The sequence below is a fragment of the Capsaspora owczarzaki genome (assembly GCF_000151315.2).
Source record: "Capsaspora owczarzaki ATCC 30864 unplaced genomic scaffold supercont2.11, whole genome shotgun sequence".
In the NCBI taxonomy this organism is placed as follows: Eukaryota; class Filasterea; order Ministeriida; family Capsasporidae; genus Capsaspora; species Capsaspora owczarzaki.
The window spans coordinates 115,900-135,894 of NW_011887302.1; the positions used below are offsets into that span (position 1 = coordinate 115,900).

Genomic DNA, 19,995 nt, shown 5'->3' on the forward strand with positions numbered 1-19,995 from the left:
TTGGTCACACAACAACATGAACGACATGGGTGAACGATAAAGCGAACGACAAAGCATGATGTATTTTGGACGGGGTAGGTAGTAATTGAAACAACACAAGTAACGGAAACACTGTGAAAGACAACAACACAACACCGAAAGAAAATGGCGAAACGGGCACAATCACACGCAAAGAACAAAAAAGAACACAGCACAAGACCCAAAGTCGACAAGTTGACACTTCCAACCAAAAACGGTGGAAAAGAAAACAACAAAAACTCGGCCCATTTATTTCTTGCCTCCGCTCTTGAGATAAATGTCGTAGCATTCCTCGTGGACGTGCGAGCCGCTCTCCAAGGGGTAGTACGAGCCACCAAATTTGTCGTTCTTCACAATTGGCTGGTGGCAGTGCGCGCACTTTTTGGCGCGTGCACTCATGTAGCCCTCCTTGCATTCGACGTGCACATTGTCGCCTTCCTTCGTCTGGAAGTAGTTGCCCGAGAACCGACCCGCGATGGCAAGCACGGGCTGTGAGCAGTGCGTGCACTTTTTCGCTTGCGAGTGCTGGTAGTCCGTCTGGCACTCTTCGTGCAGCCGACCGCCAGCCACTTGGTACAGGCGGCCAGAGAACTTGCCGGGGATCTCGGCACAGGGTTGCTGGCATTGGACGCATTTGGGCGCGCTGGACATCTGGAAGGCAGGGTAGCATTCGGCATGGACCGAGCCCTTCACGGGCCCGTCAACGGGGTAGTAGCTGCCCGAGAACTTGCCAGGAAGCTCGCAAATCGGGCTGTGGCAGTGCAGGCACTTTGCGGCACGGGCGGCCTCGAAGGCTTCCCAGCACTCGAGATGCACCTGACGCGGCTTTTCGCCGTTCGGCAGCTTGCCGCCAGCCGAGCCCATGTCGGTCGTGTAAAACTGGCCAGAGAACTTGCCAGACTGAATCACAGGCTGCTCGCATTGGGCGCACTTTTCCGCCGAGGACGCCTGCCACGAGGTCACGCACTCTTGGTGCATTTTGCCCTCGCCGGGGACGGCGACGCAGGGGTCGTTGTCGTTTGCATGGTGCTGCAGCGGCTTCTTGCACTGAATGCACTGCTCGCCAAAGCTCCTGTTCCAGCAGTCAAAGCAGTATGCGCCCCACTTGCCGTCGTAAGCCACGTCGTGCGACTTGAGGCCACTGGCGCCACCTGCGGGACTGGCACCCGAGAAGGTAAAGCTCTTTGCGCAACCAGCGCACTTGTTGCAGGCGGCGGTCTGGTGCCAACGCACGCCCTTCAGGGCGACATGGTGGTGCATATCGACCGCCTTGGTGCAAGTGATGCACTCCTTGGGCAGCGGCACCTTGGACATGGCCTTGACCTGAGACGGGGTGGCACGAACGTCGGGCAAGCGGGACAGCGTGAAGGCGCCCTCGCTGGCGACCGACAATTGGAAGCTCGCCTCCAGACCGGCGCGCCAGGTGGTAATGACAACCAGGAAGGGGCCGTCTGCGGGGTTGAGCTCCACCTCGGCAGTCTTTTGACGCTCCTCGAGGAGCGTGATGGCGGGGCAGACCGACTGGGCGGGCACCACCACGCGGTAGCCGTCCGAGTTGGACTTGACGTCAGACTCCTTGAGAACGTACGCGAGCGTGTGCGTAAAGCTCTTGAGCGGGTGGCCGCGGGCGTCGGGCTGCTCGAGCTGAATCCACACCTTGGAGCTGGTCGGCTTGAGTCGGAAGGTCGGATTGAAGCCGACAAGCGCGTCAGAGGGACCAGCGGCGTTCACGCCGGCAACCCAGCTCGCAGCCTGGCGCGCCTGGTGGAACTTGCTCGGCAGGGTCTTGCAGATACCGACCAGGCCAAAGTTCTTGCGGTAGTCCTCCACCGACATCCAGAACGAGCCGTCGTCCGCGTCGACAAAGCCGACCTGCTTCTTGCGGGAGGGAGTCCAGAGGGGCGACTTGTCACCCCAGTCGCCGTCCCATTCGTACGAGCCCCATGGATTGCGCAAGCGCACGAGCTGGTGGCCGTCAACCTCTGCAACGTCCAACAGCGAGTACGCGTGGCCGGAAACCAGGCCGCCGCTCGACTTGTCTTGGCCAGACATTTTCGTGGGGTCGTCGAGGCCACCCTTCTTGGACACGTTCTCGTCGACGCCCGAGGTCGAGATGAAGACACCCATGTCCTTGCCGTTGAGGTGGTGGTTGTTGTAGAGACGGCTGTAGAGGTTGCCGCCGTTGTCCTTGTCCTCGAGCGACGAGCAGGTCGCGTAGCCGCCAGAGAGGTAGGAGAGGGCATCCTCGGTGCGGCCGCCACCAATGGCCTCGTACGAGCCGTGCAGCTTGGCCCAGGCCTTTTCGGCAATCATGGCCCAGGTTTCCTTGGTGCCCTTCCAGCGAGCAAAGATGGGCATCCAGCGGTCGCCCTCCTTGCGGCAGGGCAGCAAGTCGTCCACAATGATGGTGCGCCACTCGCCCATCACGCACATCTTGACGCCGTAAATGCCAGTCTCTGCAAAGTCCTCCACAATCAAGTCGAGAATCAGCTCCTCGCGCGTGGCGCAGATGGCCAGCGCGGCCAAAAAGTAGCAGTCGCCAATCGAGCCCTGGTGGATGTCCTCCGGGTCGATGCCTTCCGCAAACACCTGCGGCGGCTCGTGCGGATCACCCATCTGGTCTGGGCGCATCCACTGGATGCCGCCAAGCTCCTTCTGGACGCTCTCCATCTGTGCCGACGGATGCGCGGGGTCGACAAACAGCGCCTTCGTGTTGGCCGGCCACTCAGAGTCGACAAACTTGATGCCCTTCTCCTGGCACGCTCGAGCAATCTCGCCAACCCGGCGCTCGCCCTCTGCGTCGCGCACCAGCGTGGAAAAGTCCTCCAGGCGCTTCTTGCTCTTGTCGACGGCCGCACGAACGGCCTTCACAGCGTTGCTTCGGTGCAAAAAGGCCATGGTTTTTTCCCCCCTTTTTTTTTTCTTTTTGTTGTTGTTGTCTTGAGTTTTTGGATTTGTGGGTTTTACGTCACCTGGTCGTTGTTCAAGCAGATCAAAATCGGTGAGAAAACAACCAACGGGACAAAACAAAAAACTGACAAAATTCGCAACCGGATTGTTTCACTGTGGTTTCATTTTTTTTTTTTTTTTTTGGCGATGATCAGATCAGAACACCGATGATGATCAAACAAAGTAGTTCCATCGTTGCAACACAATCTCAAACTTTCAAAGTGAAGCTTTACTGAATCGCGACAAAAAATCGAGCGACCCTTCAAACACTGCCATTTTAAGGCAAACTCAATTGCAATGCAATGTCAAAGACCTTTTTTATTTCTTTTTTTATTTCTTTTTTTTTTCTTTTTTTTTTTTTGGTTTTTCGATTGGAGTTGTTCGACAAGTCCCAATCCCAAACACCCCTCAAACCCCTCTCCCCCTCCACACCCCGGGATGTTCGAAAGCACTGTGCAGACACACGGCGAAATGCGACAAAGCGAAACACAGTGCGCAATAGATGAGCGTCCCAAAACAAACGCCAAGCGAGAAAGAAGATTGCATTGAAAAGCAAAAAAAAAAAAAAAAAAAAAAAAAAAAAAAAAAGTGACGAATGCTGCGACTTTGCAGCGTCACCACAAAAGTCAACCCAGTTTTAGGTGTTTTGTAGCCTTGTTGACAAGAGTTTTGAACCACTTGCAGCAACGACGCGACGCTCGTCAAACACAAAATTCATCAAACAAAGAACCAGTCAAAAATCTTGCTTCGACTTTTTTTTTTTTTTTTTTTGGTTTATTTCAATCTGCCGTTGGTTTGTGTTGCGGCTACAGCGCAGAGGAGCGAGCGAGACATGGGCAGAGCAACCACAGCACAGTCACACGCAGCCACAGATGCAGCGATGAAAAAGCGGAACTGCGGAAGGCGTCAAAGCAGAGCGAAAAAGGGCTGTTGGGGCGTGAATCACAAAAAAAAAAAAAAAAAAAAAACCCTCACAAAATCAAAAAAAAAAAAAATAACAAAAAAAAAATACCCGACTGATTCAGATTCAGATTCAGATTCAGATTCAGATTCAGATTGTTTGGATTTGTACAAAAAGAAGAGAACATTGCAGAGAGACAGTTCGAATTGGGCCACACATCAAGATCGCATGGTACGCGGGGGCTGCAAAATGACGAGCCAACACCTTCTTCTGTTCTCGGCAGATCGGCTTCTTCCACCTTTGCTCGCTCGTTCAGCTTCGTTCCACACCCGAGTGAACTTCAGGCTTGCGCTTTGCAGAGATCCGGTTGCGACATTCACATTCGACAAGCACTGCGAAGAGCTGTAAAAATGAGTTTCTTGATTGTTTCACCCATCGTCTTCCCCCTTCTCCTCCACCTCCCCACCCCTGCTCCACTCCACCCAAAATGTCATCCATCCTAATTTCCTCACTCTCTGTCTGTTTCAGCTAGTGTACTGCAGTCTTTCTTTCCTTTTTTTCGTTTACAATGAGCTTTGCTGTCGCGTGGAAGCGCGCTGCGGCTTTGGCTTGTGCGACTGCGGCAGGCCGGCCATCCCCGCTCAGCACCGCTGCCGCTTATGCGACTTGTGCTTCCTATGCTGCTGCTGCTGCTGCTACAGTGGCTGTGCCGCGCCGTGGACTGGCATCGACTGCCTCTTCCGCTGCTGCTGCTGCTCATCCTGCAGCTGCGATCGCCGCCGCGTCCACCACCAACCAAGCCGCAAACCCAGTCGCTTGGAAGTACACGCCGTCGTACGCCACCCGCGACGCTCTCGTCAGCGGCGGTGCAGGCTCACGGGTAAGCGCCATCAAACGCAATGGGTGGGGAGCACATGCATGGATTTTTACCAAGATCTCGCCTTTCCGCTACCATTTGGTACTCGTTCGGCGCGGCGATCTGTTAGCGGATGCTATGGATTTGTTTCCGTTTTAACCAATCTCGCCCTGACCTCTCATCTTTCTTTCCCTCCGACCTCTCGACAGCTGTTTCGTTCACTCACTCTTGCGACCCTCTTGTGATACTAACTGTTTTGTGTGTGACTTGCTCCCCCAGGCACACTTGACACACACTGAGCGCTGGTTTGTCGTGGACGCGCAAGGTCAGCCAGCAGGTCGTCTCGCCAACTTGCTCGTGCAAGTCCTGCAGGGCAAGCACAAGCCCATCTATCACCATTCGAGTATGTAGCACCAGCGATATCTGTTCGGATGCAGGCATCGTCTTGTTCTTGCACTTGAGAAATTGGTGTCAATCTCAATCTCCCTCTTCCCTTTGTTGCCTTTTTGCGTCGCAACAGCTCTCTGTGGCGACCACATTGTCGTGATTAACACCAAGCATGTCGCGCTGTCGGGAACAAAGTGGCTGGAAAAGGTCTACCGACGACACTCGGGTCGCCCGGGCGGCATGAAGGAAGAAATTGCGCGCGACTACCACGCTCGCCGACCAACAGAAATCATTCGCCGGGCTGTCAAAAACATGCTGCCGCGCAACAACCTGCGCAAGCGATATCTCAACCGGTTACACTTGTACGTAGACACGGCGCATCCGCATGGCGCAAATATCACGGGCATCTTGCGGCCGCCAGTCATCGCCTCCAACTTGCACGAGCGCCAGTTTGCGCGCTGGACCGAGCTTGAGCTCAAGAAGGCCGACATCCGAACCGAGTACGACTTGGCTCTCTTCCGCAAGGCGCTTGCCACGCACGACCCCATCCACAGCCTTACTGCGGAGCGCGCTGCCATCAGCAAACCCGCAGTTGCTGCTGCTGCTTCGTTGAAACCCGAGGCTCCTCCCAAGGCCAACCCCGTTTTCGCCGACATGAAGGGCGTGGACGAACTCGCCCTTGGCAAGAGCGCCCCTGAGCGATTGACCGAGCTGCGCACCACCCTCACCAAGCAACTTCAAGCACACATGGAGAAATCGGGCATTTCGGCATCAGAGTCGGCCAGTCTTGCACAGTCCGTCCTTGACGAGCTCGTTTCACGGCGTCGTGCGGCATAGTGAAAGTGCCCTTTGGAGAGCTTGTTGATTTTGGGGTTGGATTGTTCTTTTTCTCCCCCTTGGCGGCGGCTCCATTTCTTTGTGGTGTTTGTGTTTGGCTGTGCATCAATAATAACACTTGTTGTATTCAATGAGTATTCGTCTTTGTAGAGGGTTTATTGTGCGGTTTTGTCTCAACATCCAGCCTTGTGTGCAAAAGTAAATTTCGTCGGGGACATGAGGGACCAGACGTTATAGGTAGGAAGCCTTCCATGTGTTGATGGTGTCAAGAGCAGTGGTTTGCATGTAGGTGGCGTGGTGGGCAGGAATCCAAATAAAGTGCCGCAAAACGAGGAACTGAGCAACGCCAATCACAATGCCGGCAGCCACGTCGCCGACATGATGCCGGCCGAGCATGACTCGGGAAATGGCAACCACTACCGCCCAGACAATGACAAACAACGAAATGTTCACCATCTCGATGATGCTCAGCACGAACGCAGGCAGCAAGTTTGACGACGAACTGGTTGGCGCCGTCGCCGTGTTGGCCGCCTCCATTACCGTTTGCGACTCCAACCCCACATTCGCCAAAAAGAAGACGAATGCTGCAAGCATGGCGACGCGCGTCGTGTGTCCCGACGGGAATGAGAATCTGCAGCGCCAAGCAAGAAAAACAGAATCAGAACAAGTTGAATCAAAATTTTGGACACTTTGACTGTGCCAAAGACCCACCCCCAATTCAGCCATACCTATCGACGGAAACTGTGGCAAACATGTCATCTACATTGTAGGACGGACGAGGACGCCGCACGATCGCCTTGACCAACCCAACGACGACCAGATCGAGCGCCAACCCCGCCAGCAGATTTGCAAGCAGCTCAGAATGCGCCGTCAACAAGAAGGCGACGACTGCGCCTGCAATCCATGGAATTCCGTGACCTGTGATGATCAAGTCAAAACAAAACGCTCGAGGTTAGCATTGATGTGCTGCTGCTGCATGCGATTGTAGTTCGGAGTCGAAGCTCGCTTTTCCAACCGAGTTCTCCGTGTGCTTCCGACTCCAATCGCATCATCGCACAAGGGTGCTGTTTCTTGCACCTGAGAACTCGAGCGCGACGAGCAGCGGCCGCATGAACGTGTCGCCAGTGTGGATTCTGGCCGACATTGCCTTGTCTGCCCTGCCAATGCGCGCCCATACGCCCGTCGTCTTCCTGCTGTTGTGCGCATCGTGCGCTGTCCGTGTATGTGCATGCGTCGCCGTGTTGGATGTCGGTTTGTCCTCATCAGTGCTGCTTGTTGCAGATCGTGACGGCGCTGATCCTGATTTCGCCTTCATTCTGACCTACAAAGCGAACAAACAAAAAAACTGAGCCGCTCAGAAATCTACTCAGTTTAAAAAGTTCAAACATTTTCAAAAAAAAAACCAGTTCTGTTTTTATCAGAAATCACGCGTTCGTTCGTTTCGCTCGTCAGTGCTTCGGTTGCTGCTTCAGTTGCTGCTTCTGCTGCTGTTGCTCGCTCGACCGCTTCATCGACCACTGTCACTACTGCTGCTACTGCTGCTGCTGCTGCTGCATTGTCATCGTCCGCTGCAGTCGCCTCGCTCAAATCCAATCACCAGCACTGGTTTGCAAGCAATCTCAGTCAACGTCGCTTTGCATCGCTTGCATTGGTTGCAGCTCAACGCACTCAAGCTCAACCTCAACCTCAAGCTCAGTCTTCTTCTTCTTCTTCTTCTCATTCTCATCCAACTGTCACTGCGACTGCGAGTGCGACTGCGACTGCGATCGCTGCAACTGCTCAATCCATTCAATCCATGTCAACCCGCTCAAAGCGATCCGCAACTGCCGCCGCGCTGGACGCCACTCCCGCATCCACCTCCGCTGCTTCCACTGCTTCAGCTTCCACTGCTGCTGGGCGCCGAAGCAAGCAGCCGCGACTGGACGTTGACCTGACTGCCGACGACCAGCCTGCTGCTGCCGTCTCAATTAGCAAGAAGAAGTCCTCCTCCGCTGCTGCCTCTGCTCCCTCTGCCGCTGCCGCGACGCCGATGGACACCAAGTGGGACGCATCGACGGACGACGACGACGAGCCAGTCGCAGCCGCGGCCGCCAAGACCCAGCGCAGCGTTGCGTCCGCGCTGATGCCCCGAGCTTCTGCTTCTACTTCCGCTGGGATTGCTGGCAAGTGGACGATGGTGGCTGGATCGCTGCTCCGGTTTGACCCAGACGACTTGGTCCACTCGAGCAAGATTATCGGGTTTGACCTCGACGACACGCTCATCACCACAAAGTCGGGCAAGTCGTTCGCGGTCAACTCTGGCGACTGGAAGTGGCTGCATCCCGACGTTCCGACCAAGCTGCGTGAGCTGCATGCCAACGGAACCAAGCTCGTCATCTTCTCCAACCAGAAGGGCATGACCGGCGGCCAGGTCAACCCGGAGGACTGGAAGAGGAAGGTTTCCGCCATTCTCGCCGACCTGGGCGTGCCGATGCAAGTGTTTGCCGCCATGGGCACCGACCAGTACCGCAAGCCGTCGACGGGCACCTGGGAGCTGCTCACGCTCGGCACTGCCAACGGCAAGGTTCCGGTTGACGCAAGCGTCGCGCTGTACATTGGCGACGCCGCGGGCCGCGCGGCCAACTGGGCTCCCGGGCGCAAGAAGGACTTTTCCGACTCGGACCGCAAGTTTGCCCTCAACCTCGGCATCGGCTTCCACACTCCGGAAGAGTTCTTCTTCAAGCACCAGCCTGCCCCGTTCAAGCTCGCCGGCTCCGACCCGAAGGAGTTTGTCAACGCCTTCAAAAACCTGCCGCTCTTCACGCCAACCACGGCCTCGCTGACCGCGCCCAAGCAGGAGCTGATTGTGATGACGGGCTTCCCGGCCTCGGGCAAGTCGACCTTTGTCCGTCAGAAGCTCGTTCCCGCAGGCTACGTCCACATCAACCGCGACACGCTCGGAACCTGGCAAAAGTGCGTCGCCGCCACGCGCGACGCCCTGCGCGCGGGTAAGAGCGTCGTGGTCGACAACACCTCGCCCGACACCGAGTCCCGCGGGCGCTACGTCGCCGAGGCCAAGGCGCTGGGCATTCCCGCTCGCGCGTTCGTGATGAACACCACCTACGAGCACGCCCTGCACAACAACGCCTTCCGCGAAGCGACCGATCCCACCCACGAGCATGTCTCGCGCATTGGCTTCAACATGTACCGCTCAAAGTACTCCGACCCCACGGCGGCTGAAGGCTTTACCGAGGTGCTGCGCATCAACTTTGCTCCCGCGTTTACCGATGCTGATCTTCTGCGGCGCTACTCGCAGTGGATGCACTCGTAAATTGCGTGCGTGCGTGCGTAAATGTCGTGATGCGAATGGGTTGGATGAGTTTTTTGTTGATGATGATGTTGTTGTTGTTTTTTGGGTTGTTGGATGTTGTAAATTGAATGGCTGTTTTTGTTGTGCCGCGCTGTTGCCCCAAAGTACACTTGAACGATGATGCGATCAACCTTTGCATTTTGCAGAGTGTAGCAACAACAAATGCCTCGAACAAAAGGAAGAAAGAAAAGGGTTCATTCAGACGACACAAAAAGTTATCACTGCGAGTCAAATAACAGGCACGACACGGAGCGATTCGAAACAAAAGCACGACACACAGTGCTCATCAAAACAACAACAGCAACAACAACAACAACAACAACAACAGCTTGAACCAGTTGGCAGCTGGCAGCCAACAACAACAAAGACATTTTACGCGTTCGCAGTGGCATCATCACCCTCCGGGGCGCTGGCTTGCACGTGTGCATCCTTGCTCACTTCGCCAGACGCGGGAGTCGGTGACATGACCGAGTCGTACGCAGGCGGCGGCGGGTTGTCACCGGCAGGGTGTTGAGCCTGCGGCACAGGTTGCTGCGGCTGCGACTGCGGCTGCTGCGGAGGGTAGCTGGACTGCTGCTGCGGAGGGTAGCCCTGCTGCTGCGGAGGGTAGCCTTGTTGCTGCTGGGGCGGGTAGCCTTGTTGCTGCTGGGGCGGGTAACCCTGTTGCGGAGGATACCCCTGCTGCGGCTGCGGAGGATAGCCCTGTTGCTGCTGCGGAGGATAGCCCTGCTGCTGCTGCGGGGGATAGCCTTGCGGCGGCTGCTGCGGGGGATAGCCCTGTTGCTGAGGCGGGGGAGCAGAGGATTGCTGCGGAGGAGGAGCAGAGCTCATGTTCGGCATCGGCGGGGGCACGCCAGCCTGAGCATAGGCGTTGCCCTTCTTGGACACGGGCACGGCGACACGGCAGGCGCCAATGTCGGGGAACTCGGCCTCGCCAACGGGAGCCAGGTTGGAGAGCTGCGTGTTGAGGCGCTCGCCACCGGACGCGCACAGCGGAGTGCACTTGCCGCAGACACGCTCGGGGCCAGAGTAGCCGAGATTGGTCAGGGGCACCTTGGTCTTGCAGCACGCCGAGCAGAACACGAGCAGACAGCTGCGGCAGTGGTGACGGCGCTTCATCAGCGTAAACCCAGCCGAGCACGCGTTGCACGTGTTGACCTCCTCGTCCGCTTGCCACGGAGGGCGGAAGGACACGTCCGGGGGAAGCGTGACCAGCGAGCCCTGCGGCGCGTGGGACAGGTACAGGGTTTGCGGCGCGGCAATGGTGACGGGCAGGCGGATTTTGAGGTTGAGCGCGCCGGCAATGTCGGCCGTGACGTTGATGAAGTACTCTGACGGGGAAGATGGGGGGGGGGTTGAAGAGCAAGGGAGAAGGCAATGAGTGTCGAGGATCGAGCCGGAGCGTCAGACATCGGATTTGACGCGAAAACTTACCATTCTTCACAAGGCCCGAGCTGGTGGACGGGAGGAGATCGTACGGGATCGGGAACGGAAGGTAGCGCTCGCCAAAGAAGCACGGATCAAAGCCCGGGTACTTGATGCGATAGACGGTCAGCGTACGCGACGTATGCTGGTTCTGAGCGCGGAGGCTCAGAACACGGACCACCTCGACAATCATGCCCTTGGTGCTCTTGGTCGACGTGTTGTTTGCCTCCAGCTTGCAGATGACATTCTCGCCAGGGAAGTAGACGTTTTTGTCTGCCAGCACAGAGAACAAAGGTGAGTGGCAGTGGTCGGATGTTGCCATGACGGATTTTAGCTGTGCTTACCGAGCCAAATGCGGTTGTGCAGGCGTCCGGAAGCAGTCAAGAAGTTCTTGGAGTTTTCTGCACAAGTCGAACGAGATGAAGCGTGTGTGAGGTGTCGCCGGAAAAGAGGGCACAAAAACAATTTAAAAAAAAAAAACCACCAGCAAGCTTGATAACAACGCACCGCCAAACGCTGGAGTGACGACGCTGCTAATCTTCTCGTTGATGACGAGCAGGGTCGTGCTGTGGAGACCATGACGAGCCTGCATGTCAATGGTGGCCTTGAGCTTGTACATGACCTGCATGAAATTGGACAATGAAAAAAAATGAGAACGACCGGAAATCAAGTTCAGTTGCGGCTTGAGCCAAACTTTACCGAGCCGGTATAGTAGTCGCTACCGTAAGTGCCCGACTCGTAGAAGGTGCCTGCCAGGTTTTCAGGCAGCTGGAAGGAGAAGGCGAACTGTCACACAACAAAAGAGCGATTTTGATGTTGAGTGATTTTTCGTTCTCATTTCAGCTTGGTTTCGGGGTTGCAAAAGCCAAACAAGAAACTCTACGTTACCGCCTGCATGCCGGGCATGATCATGCTGCCAGTCGCCGCAGTGTACAGACGGATGGTCTGGCTGAAGAACAGGCGAAAGTCGGCGTGGTGGTCGGTGTGCTTGTAGTGCCGGTTGGTGTTCTTGTCGTGCTTCATGTACGTGCGCGAGAACGCTGTGCGCTCAAAGCCCTTGACCTGCACCAATAGTTCAGATATTTATTTCAGGTCAGGTTTGTTTTGTTTTCTGAGTGTTGCGGTTGCATGCAAGTTGGTATTGTTGGTATTTTCGTTTTGTTGATTTTTGCAGCATGCGCGTGCAAACAAAAATGAGTTGGCCACTTGACTTTCAGCCAATGCGGGTCGCTTTCGTGTGTCAGTCACCACAATTCACCGTTGCAGCGTTGAGCGCGGATGACAAGCGAGTGACGCCCTTTTTCGCCTCCAAAGATATTCACTTTCACGCCCCTCCCAAAATGCCAGCTGTCTTGTTTGATCAGCGGTTTTATTTATTGTGTGTTTTTGTGTTTTTCAAATAAAAAAAACTTGTTTTTGTTTTTCATATTTTTTGTATTTTTTTTTCATATTTTTCTTCTCGTGTTTTTATTTTCTCCGCTCGTTCGCCACACGCTCTCGAAACAGCGAGCAGCGAAAGGTCGACGCGAACAAGGCGAGACAGAGCGAGTCGAAAGGGGAAAGGGAGGAAAGCGGAGGTGGCATTGGGGGGTGGGCGAAGGGTGGAAAAACAGGCAAACCTTGAGGATGAGAGCCGGGCAAACAAACGGCACGGTGCACAACACATGGACCTGGCCAGTGACGGCCTCGCCGCCAACGTACGACGGCTTGTCCAGCGAGATGTACAGGCGGTTGTTGACGCAGTCGATCGCGCTCTGGATGAACGAGGCAACGACGGCACCGTTGCCCAGCGCACGGCCAGCAGCAGCCGCAAGGTGATTCAGCATGGCAAATAAATGAGAAAAAAAATACAAAAAAAAAATGAATGAGAACTGAACCAAACCAAGAATAAAAAACAGTTCAAATAAAAAATTCAAATAAAAATTCAAATAAAAAAATCTGAAACTCTGTGTATTGTATTAGTGTGGCAAAGCTCAAGCTCAAGGTAATGACCAAGAAGAAGAAGAAGAAGAAGAACAAAAAACAAATCAAACGAGGACAGAAACAAACAAACGAGAATATGAAACACTCAGCAACCACAAAAACCCAAGCCAGCGCGGATGTTGAGACCACCCTCTGAAGTATATTTTGTGGGATTGTGTGCAGCTTGTTTGAAAACAAGTCAAACAGGCGCAAGTCAAGGCTAAAAACACAAAAACAAGCATTGAAAAAAACGTTGCGGAAAAATCACTTGTGAAATCGTGTGTACTGAGCGCTTTCCTCATGAACCGGCATGGTGCGCTTGAAATCGTTGAGCTCTTTTTTGATGGCCACTTTGTCTCTGTTGGCAGGAAGGGAAAACGGAGGTGAGAGCAGGTTCATCAACAACAACAACAGGAACAAGAACAACAACAACAACTGCTTGCGGCTCTCTCTTTCTCGTGGCTTGAGACTCACTTGTTGGTTAATCGTGTCCAGGTTTTGTCATTGCTGCGATCGTAATCCTCGGCGTCGTAGGTAGGGGCCACGGCAACGACGTCTTTGAAACGAATAAGAATGTTGCGATCTTCCAGCTCGAGGAACGAGGGTCGTCGTTGAAGCTGCATGAAATTGCGCAAGAGGACGTTGCGCCATAGCACATTGGTAAGTCACACCGAAAACCAAAGCCGAAAAGCCGAAAAGGCTCGTTTCCAAAAAAAAAAGTGTCATTCACCTTCTCCTCGAGATACTCGGCAGTGTTGTCGAATTTGATGGCCGAAAACTCAATCACGACATCGCCAGACTCGTCCACGACATCGTCCATTCCAAGTTCTGAAGCGTGAGTCAAACCCCCGAGGATGAAAGTGAGAATCAGTCGAGCCAGAGACAGATTGCTCCACAACGTGCACTCACCTTCGCCCTTCATGATATTTCGGTTGACAAGATCATCAACCGATGGCCTTGTAATCATGTGGGTGATGAGCTTCTTCTCGACGGTCTCTTTCTGCTCCTCGACTTGCTCGGGAGAAGCCGCTGTTGTTGCAAATTACGATGTTCAAGCCGCCAAGGGTGAGCGAGAGTTCAAGAGGGGGGGTGTGGCAGCAACAGCAATACATGGTGATGACGGCAACAACGAGTACATCCGAAAGGCGAAAACTTGCCTGTGAGAATGTGCTTGCCAATCAGCTCCTCCACGTTCGGCCGCATACTCAGCTTGTTGGATAACGAGTCCTTTCGATGCCGCCGAATGAGCTGCTCGGACACTGCCACCAGATTGGAATCGACCTTGGCATCTGCGCAAGCAGGGGGGTCAAAGTCAAACACACACACACACACACACACACACACCCAAAAAAAAAAAAAAAAAAAAAGTCAACAACTCGCTCAAACACAAAGTAAATGCAAAAACAACCACCACGTACCAGTGGACTCGTGAATGATATTCTGTGCAACTAGATCCTTGCGCTCGGCACGGTGTGAAAGTCTTCGCTCGAGATCCGACTTGGCCTCGGTGAAGGAGACATTGTTGAGCAGATTGTGGGTGACCTGCACCTCACACGCGTCGCACACTTTTTGCTTGACGCCCTCCGGGTGGAGCTGACCGAACTCGTTCATCCGGACCATCTTGGAGCAATGAATGCTGCAGAATATAAGGTGACACCTAACAAGCAAGGAGAATGTCGGCAAAATATGAGTTGAAAATTGCGGTCTGCCAAAAGGCCGCCTCGTCTGTGCCTCGCCTCTCCCTCGTCAGTGCGTCCCCGACGTCAAGAAGCACATCAGTGGCCACCATACAGAACAACATGCCCAAAACTGACTGTCTGACAAACCCTCGTCCGTCCCCGACACATATTTCCCAAAAACCTGAGCCTCTCTCCTGCTTGTCCTTCCTCCTACCACTTGCGCAAAATTGCATGACTCTGTTGTCAAGTTTTCGTTTCGTTTCGCTTTGGTGACGATGATGCTGCTGCTGAACAGCTTTTGTTCAAACAACTGCACAAAACCTCTGCGGTTCCAGGATTTGAAAAAAAAAATAACTCTTTCCTTCTATTGCTTTTTTTTTTTTTTTTTTTTTTTTTTGTGCGTTGTTCAATCCAAATGCACTTTTGCCTTCTCTCCTTCTGTCTGTCTCTGCCACGCGACTGGGGCAACGGCAGGAGAAACACGTACAATCGACACGTGTTCTTGCGGTCAAAGAAGCCAAAGCTGGTCTCGCATTGGGCATTGGAGCACTTGGTCGAGTTGGAGAGCGTTCGGACGAGCGCCCCAAAGCCCGTGCCACCGCTGCTGCTGCTGCTGCTGCTGCTGCTGCCGCCGCCGCTTGTTGGTGCTGCTGGCGGTTGGTGTGAGAATGAATGGTGTGCTAGCCCGGGATCGCCTCGCAGCGAGCCGTGCACCGTCGGCATCGAGCTGCTTCGCTCTGGCGGTGGCGGCGGCGTTCCTCCTGCCGCTGTTCCTGCTGTTCCCGGCGCCTGTGCGTCTGGCCCTGCATCCACGGACGTGTGGTGCTCGTACAGGCTCGACGACGACGATGCCTGCGGCAGGCGCTCGCGTTTGAACGCGTCCTTTGACCGGAGCGAGAGAAACTTGAGCGTCAGCGATGACATTCAATTTCTCAAACAACACAAAAAACAATGGAAAAATTCTCTGCCAAAAAAAAAAAAAAAAAAAAGTGGATTGAAACAAAAAACCAATCAGAAAAAAGCTCAGAAGTGCTGATGAAAAACTGTCAAGGCGAGAGACAGTCAACGTGAGTGAACAACTCTGAATTTCGATTGATTGGGGGGAAAAAAACGGCAGAGTCCAGCTTGGTTCGATTTTTAGATCACCTCAAAACTTGACCTGGAACCACGACTGAAGCATTGAAGCATGCGAGAATACAGATGCAAAATGTGCCGTTTACTGAGAATAAAGGAAGGAACGAGGGGGGGGGAGGAAAGCCCAATGAGGCAAAGCCCAACTCGTAAACAAAAACACAACCCACAACCAACCAAAAACATCAAAACAGCAAGCTGAAACGCCGCGCAAACTCTTCGCTTCAGAGCTTGGACCCAACAATGGGCTCGGCTGGGGTGTTGGCAGCCTCCTCGACGTACTTGTGGAAGCGATTGCTCATCGCGACGGATTGCAGATAGCCAAAGTGCGACTGGAGCACGCGGGGCAGGAAGCGATAATCCTTGAAGGTGTGGACCATCGAATACAGCGCAAGACGGTTGATGGCAAAGTCAAAGCAGGCAAAGTCGAAAATCTTGTCAAACTTGACTGGGTCGAACGTGCGCTTGGAAAAGTGCTCGAGCTGGCCGCGATAGTAGTGGACGTACGCGAGCCGCTCGTCCACGGTCGTGGTGGTGGGCAGGGTGAAGGCGAGGAACTCTGCCACGTCGTGCTGCGGCACGTGCAGCGTGGACATTTCCCAGTCATACAGGCAGAGCTGCAGTCCGCCTGCGGGTGTCCGCTTGAGACAGACGTTGCGCGGGTTGAAATCGTTGTGGCAGAGGGTGCGAGGGGCCTGCTCAAGCTCGGCCCAGATGAACGAAATGTTGTCAATGACGCGCTGCGCCACCAGAACAATCTCCTTGGTCCACAAGTCCGGGAACTCGCGCTGGTTGTGGGCAAGCAGCTCAATCCAGAGCTCCTTCATCTGGATCATGCGCTGGCGCGTGGGGAAGTCCATCCACTCGGCCTTTTTCAGCTCGTCCGCCTTGTCCAGGAACGAGGCGTGCAGCTCGGCAATGTCGCGCAGCGCCACGCGAATGTCGTCCGGCGTCCAGATCTCAATCGCGTCCACCGAGTTCAGATGGCTCACCGACTCGAGGTACTCCATGGCATAGACGAAAATTTCCTTCTGGTCGTCGCGGTTGACGTGGTAGACCTTCGGGGCCAGCCGCTGAATGACGGGATGCTCAAACGACATGGCCATGAGCGCGAGCTCGCGAATGTGGCACTTGCGGAAGCCCGTCTCAAACTTAAAGTACTCGTACTTGGCCGCCAGACGACCGCCGCAGGCTTGCGCAATCTTGTTGATCATGTTGATTGTCTCCTCGTCGGTGGCCTTTGCCTTGACGACGATGCGCGACGTCGCGGGCTTTGGCGCAGTGCCAGCCGTGGGCGTGTACTCGATCGCAAAGCCAAAGTGGCCGACGAGCTTGCTCAACTCGGTCTTGGTCAGATCGGACAGGATGGAGCTCGATGCGTCCACGGGCAGCTCCGACCACTTGGCCAGCTTTCCTTCGCGCTTGATGACCTGGCCAAAGAAATCGTCCGTCAGGTACTCGCGCTTGAAGCCAAACTCGGGTCGGTTGCGGCCCAGCTTTTCGTGCGACGAGGCAAACTGGCCGCTGCAGATCGCCGTAGACGTCGACAAGTCGAGGGCCAGGCAGTAGCAGGCCAGAATCTCGGCAAAGCGGAAGACGCGGTCCTTGCCAAAGCAACCGAGCATTTGCAGACACTCGCGCTGCGTGGGCAGGGACGTGCCTCCGCCCACCGTGCCAATAATCAGCGACGGCAGCAGCATGCTCGTGTAGATGCCGCCGTCGGGCGCCTTCATGACGGTAAACTGTGCGACCGACGACTCGTGCACGCAGGCAATGTCTTGGCCCGTGGCCGTGAACACGCTGCCAATGACGTTGGCGGCATTGATGGTAAAGCCCACCATGCCCGTGCGAACGGATGCGCCTTGCATGACCGAAATGAAGCGCACGTACGTGTCTGCGTCCACCTTGAACACGGATTCGAGCACCTGCGGGCTAATGTAGCACTCTGCCTGGGCGCGGATGCCGCGCGTCGCGATAAAGTTGAGCAGCGTGACCTTCTTGTCGCCCGATCCGTTGCCGTCAATGTAAAACTCGCGAATGCGAATGCTGGGCTCCCGGGTCTTGACCTGATCGAGAATCCACTGGCATGCGCGCCATGTGGTGGCAGTGGTCATGTTCTGACCAGCGGCGTCGCCACTTTCGTACAGGAAACGCACATGCAACGAGGCGCCGACCTGGATGAATTCGAAATCCATCAGACGCGCATGCCGCGACGCCTCTGCGATCGCAGCCTCAATGCCAGTGCGGTTGGTGCGCATAAACTTTTCGAGCGCAAGCGCGTCCACCATGGTCTGGCACACAAACACGGGCACTCGCATCATCCGCTGCAACGAGGCGTGCGCAGTCGCTCCGCCCGCCCGATTCAACGCCGTAGCTCCGCGCGTCGCCGAGGCAACCAGCGCGCCTTCCGTCGTGGCAAACGGGCACAGCACGTAGCCTTGCACATGCGTTCCCTTGATGAGCAGCGGTCCCGCCACGCCAACCGGAATTTTGCACAATCCAATCGGCGCTTCAATGTTGCCCTGTCGAATCCCAAAATCAGATCAGATCAGATCAAAACAATGAGTTGACAATCATTTTGTTCGCTGTTTGGGTGAGGCGATGTTACAAATAAAAGCGGTAAAACGTTGTTTTTCACATCCACGTGCGAAAAACAAAAAAATCTGCACGATTCGACTTTTTTTTTTTTTTTTTTTTTGTTCTTTTCCAGCAATCAAAAAGTGGTTTTCGTCCAAACCGCGTTTCACTTTTGAACATGTTGAGCACGCAAAAGTCGTCAGAATTGGATTCGTAAAGTAGTACGCACGTTAAAGTTGCGATCTGCCACACTTGCATTGAGCTACGCAACTGCTCGCAAAGAGCAGATCAAACCGCAAAAAAACCAAAAACCAAAGCAATTTGGCCAAACCCCACATTGTCGATCATCTCCCGCAATAGTATCAGACAAACGCTCGCACTCGAGTCTGAAATGGGCTGTCGTTGCGATCAAGTCCGAGATCAAAAGGAAGCGGGAATGCCCAGGGTCTCAGCAGGCGAGACACAGGTCATCAGCTGTCAATTGCGATGATGGGAAAGCAGCCAGATTTTTTTTTTTTTTTTTTTTTTTTTGAGTTACCTTCAGTTTGAGCGTGTTGGTCGACTCGTCCATGGCGCCACTGCCGCCAGCAGGAGCGCCAGAGTCCCACCACTTGCCAGTGTGCTGCAGCTTGGTGTTGGTGAACTTTTCGACCCAGCCGCGGCGCGCATCGCACTTCTCGCGCTCGTAGTAGCCGCGGAACGGGACGCGGGGATGGCCGAACGGATCCTGATCGTTGTTGCTGCTGCTTGTTGACTTGTCGCTCATGATTTCGTCTCAGAAGGGGCTGGGTTGTTGTTGTTGTTGTTGCTTCTGCTGTTCTTTTGTGGTTTGGTGAGTGTGAGAATGTGGCTTGTGTGCGTCGCTGCGAAAGTGAGGCGCTTTGCTGCAATTTGTGGTGATTGAAGTGATTTTGGATTTGAAAAAAAAAAAAAAAAAAAAAGACTAAAGCCAAATTGAGGCGTTGCAATCTGATCAACTGAAATCATTGCGGACGCCGAGATAGCTAAGGGGAGAGAGAGAGATACAATGTGCTCAATGGCTTAGTGTAGGATGCGCAAAGAAACAAACTGACAAACACGATTTGTCGATCGAAAAGGGCGAAGGTTGAAAATCTCAAGCGAAACCAAAGATTCTGAGATGTGACTGAATGAATGAACAATTAAGCGGATTTTCGGTTGCTTCAGTCTGCCTCCTCTAATCATGAATGAATCAACAGAACGCATTCAGGCTGGTTATCTCGAGCTAGCAGAACTGTTTGATTCGTTTTTGCCGTATTTCTCATCCTGAGGCCGGAATTGCGACCAACCCTCCTCCCGCTCTTGTCCCTGAATGAAAACAATGCCGATTAACGACTTGTTTGACTCAAAGCGTTCGCGCATTGAGTGCATCCCAAATTCGGGCTGATTGCATTTTTACTTTCTAACAACTGAAAAAACGCGTTTGCATGTGTCGGTACGGAGATCAGGATTTTCTGCAATCCAGCAAGAGTCGCTATGCACTAGACCATTCAAGTGATATTCAATGATGACAAAAGTGATGGAAGGTCAGCTTCCCAGGCATGTTTTCTGTCCATCTCTATCACTCGAGTGACAGGGTATGATTTCCTCGCTTTCCATCGGCTATTCCCGGCCCTGGCTGTTCTCCTATAACAACACAATTAATTTTAGCGTACTTTTAACGCAATTGCGGCGCGCTGCACCTCGCATCCAATCTCAATCCACCCTCCTCAAAAGACGGCGTTGAAGCGCAAACTGTTTTTTCTTTCTTTCCACTCTTTTTTTTTTTTTTTTCGTTTTCAGTAAGGTTTTTTTTTTTTTTTTTTTTTTTTCCGAGTGCTGCTATTGCGTTTTGTTCGTCGAAGGGCTTTGCGCTTTGCTTGCAAACGACGCCTCCGCCGCGGTTCCTTGCGTTGTACATCCACAG

The 19,995-nt window shown here is 54.0% G+C and overlaps 7 protein-coding genes across 8 annotated transcripts; 2 read left to right on the top strand and 5 right to left on the bottom strand.

Annotated features, from left to right (window-relative positions):
- Positions 1-41: 41 nt before the first annotated feature.
- On the bottom strand, positions 42-3,978 carry CAOG_06245 (hypothetical protein). The gene is made up of 2 exons (XM_004344944.2): positions 3,943-3,978; positions 42-2,990 (listed from the first exon to the last, which is right to left on the bottom strand). Exon 2 carries the CDS (start codon positions 2,914-2,916, stop codon positions 268-270), a length of 2,649 nt encoding a protein of 882 aa, XP_004344994.1. The 5' UTR covers positions 2,917-2,990; positions 3,943-3,978; the 3' UTR covers positions 42-267.
- A 428-nt stretch (positions 3,979-4,406) lies between these two features.
- CAOG_06246 (ribosomal protein L13) lies at positions 4,407-6,106 on the top strand. The gene is made up of 3 exons (XM_004344945.2): positions 4,407-4,748; positions 5,004-5,127; positions 5,245-6,106. The coding sequence occupies exons 1-3, from the start codon at positions 4,437-4,439 to the stop codon at positions 5,946-5,948; spliced, it is 1,140 nt and encodes a 379-aa protein (XP_004344995.1). The 5' UTR covers positions 4,407-4,436; the 3' UTR covers positions 5,949-6,106.
- A 73-nt stretch (positions 6,107-6,179) lies between these two features.
- On the bottom strand, positions 6,180-7,263 carry CAOG_06247 (hypothetical protein; the record flags this gene model as incomplete). Its single annotated transcript, XM_004344946.2, has 3 exons — positions 6,180-6,579; positions 6,677-6,866; positions 7,026-7,263. The coding sequence occupies 3 exons, from the start codon at positions 7,261-7,263 to the stop codon at positions 6,180-6,182; spliced, it is 828 nt and encodes a 275-aa protein (XP_004344996.2).
- Positions 7,264-7,356: 93 nt separating this feature from the next.
- CAOG_06248 (polynucleotide kinase-3'-phosphatase) lies at positions 7,357-9,258 on the top strand (the record flags this gene model as incomplete). The annotated part of the gene is made up of 1 exon (XM_004344947.2): positions 7,357-9,258. One exon carries the CDS (start codon positions 7,357-7,359, stop codon positions 9,256-9,258), a length of 1,902 nt encoding a protein of 633 aa, XP_004344997.2.
- A 228-nt stretch (positions 9,259-9,486) lies between these two features.
- CAOG_06249 lies at positions 9,487-12,588 on the bottom strand (the record flags this gene model as incomplete). 2 transcript variants are annotated; one of them, XM_011272331.1, is made up of 8 exons in its annotated part: positions 12,342-12,588; positions 11,611-11,784; positions 11,422-11,508; positions 11,230-11,344; positions 11,067-11,123; positions 10,732-10,995; positions 9,933-10,628; positions 9,487-9,908 (listed from the first exon to the last, which is right to left on the bottom strand). In XM_011272331.1, the coding sequence occupies exons 1-8, from the start codon at positions 12,546-12,548 to the stop codon at positions 9,670-9,672; spliced, it is 1,839 nt and encodes a 612-aa protein (XP_011270633.1). In that variant the 5' UTR covers positions 12,549-12,588. The 2 variants fall into 2 exon arrangements, with proteins under 2 accessions (XP_011270633.1, XP_004344998.1); XM_004344948.1 differs by having other exon boundaries at positions 9,670-10,628; positions 12,342-12,581.
- A 71-nt stretch (positions 12,589-12,659) lies between these two features.
- On the bottom strand, positions 12,660-15,337 carry CAOG_06250 (hypothetical protein). The gene is made up of 7 exons (XM_004344949.2): positions 14,851-15,337; positions 14,103-14,341; positions 13,842-13,973; positions 13,594-13,713; positions 13,415-13,512; positions 13,159-13,301; positions 12,660-13,042 (listed from the first exon to the last, which is right to left on the bottom strand). Exons 1-7 carry the CDS (start codon positions 15,285-15,287, stop codon positions 12,949-12,951), a joined length of 1,263 nt encoding a protein of 420 aa, XP_004344999.2. The 5' UTR covers positions 15,288-15,337; the 3' UTR covers positions 12,660-12,948.
- A 221-nt stretch (positions 15,338-15,558) lies between these two features.
- On the bottom strand, positions 15,559-19,014 carry CAOG_06251 (hydroxymethylglutaryl-coenzyme A reductase). Its single transcript, XM_004344950.2, has 2 exons — positions 18,610-19,014; positions 15,559-18,016 (listed from the first exon to the last, which is right to left on the bottom strand). The coding sequence occupies exons 1-2, from the start codon at positions 18,835-18,837 to the stop codon at positions 15,719-15,721; spliced, it is 2,526 nt and encodes an 841-aa protein (XP_004345000.1). The 5' UTR covers positions 18,838-19,014; the 3' UTR covers positions 15,559-15,718.
- Positions 19,015-19,995: the final 981 nt, after the last annotated feature.

Coding starts and splice junctions, on each gene's coding strand:
- CAOG_06245 (XM_004344944.2), bottom strand. CDS start 2,916: ATGGCCTTTTTGCACCGAAGCAACGCTGTGAAGGCCGTTCGTGCGGCC.
- CAOG_06246 (XM_004344945.2), top strand. CDS start 4,437: ATGAGCTTTGCTGTCGCGTGGAAGCGCGCTGCGGCTTTGGCTTGTGCG. Junction 4,749..5,003: donor GCGGCGGTGCAGGCTCACGG/GTAAGCGCCATC, acceptor TTGCTCCCCCAG/GCACACTTGACACACACTGA. Junction 5,128..5,244: donor GCCCATCTATCACCATTCGA/GTATGTAGCACC, acceptor GCGTCGCAACAG/CTCTCTGTGGCGACCACATT.
- CAOG_06250 (XM_004344949.2), bottom strand. CDS start 15,287: ATGTCATCGCTGACGCTCAAGTTTCTCTCGCTCCGGTCAAAGGACGCG. Junction 13,513..13,593: donor AAATATCATGAAGGGCGAAG/GTGAGTGCACGT, acceptor CTCACGCTTCAG/AACTTGGAATGGACGATGTC. Junction 13,302..13,414: donor CCGAGTATCTCGAGGAGAAG/GTGAATGACACT, acceptor AATTTCATGCAG/CTTCAACGACGACCCTCGTT.
- CAOG_06251 (XM_004344950.2), bottom strand. CDS start 18,837: ATGAGCGACAAGTCAACAAGCAGCAGCAACAACGATCAGGATCCGTTC. Junction 18,017..18,609: donor CCAACACGCTCAAACTGAAG/GTAACTCAAAAA, acceptor GGGATTCGACAG/GGCAACATTGAAGCGCCGAT.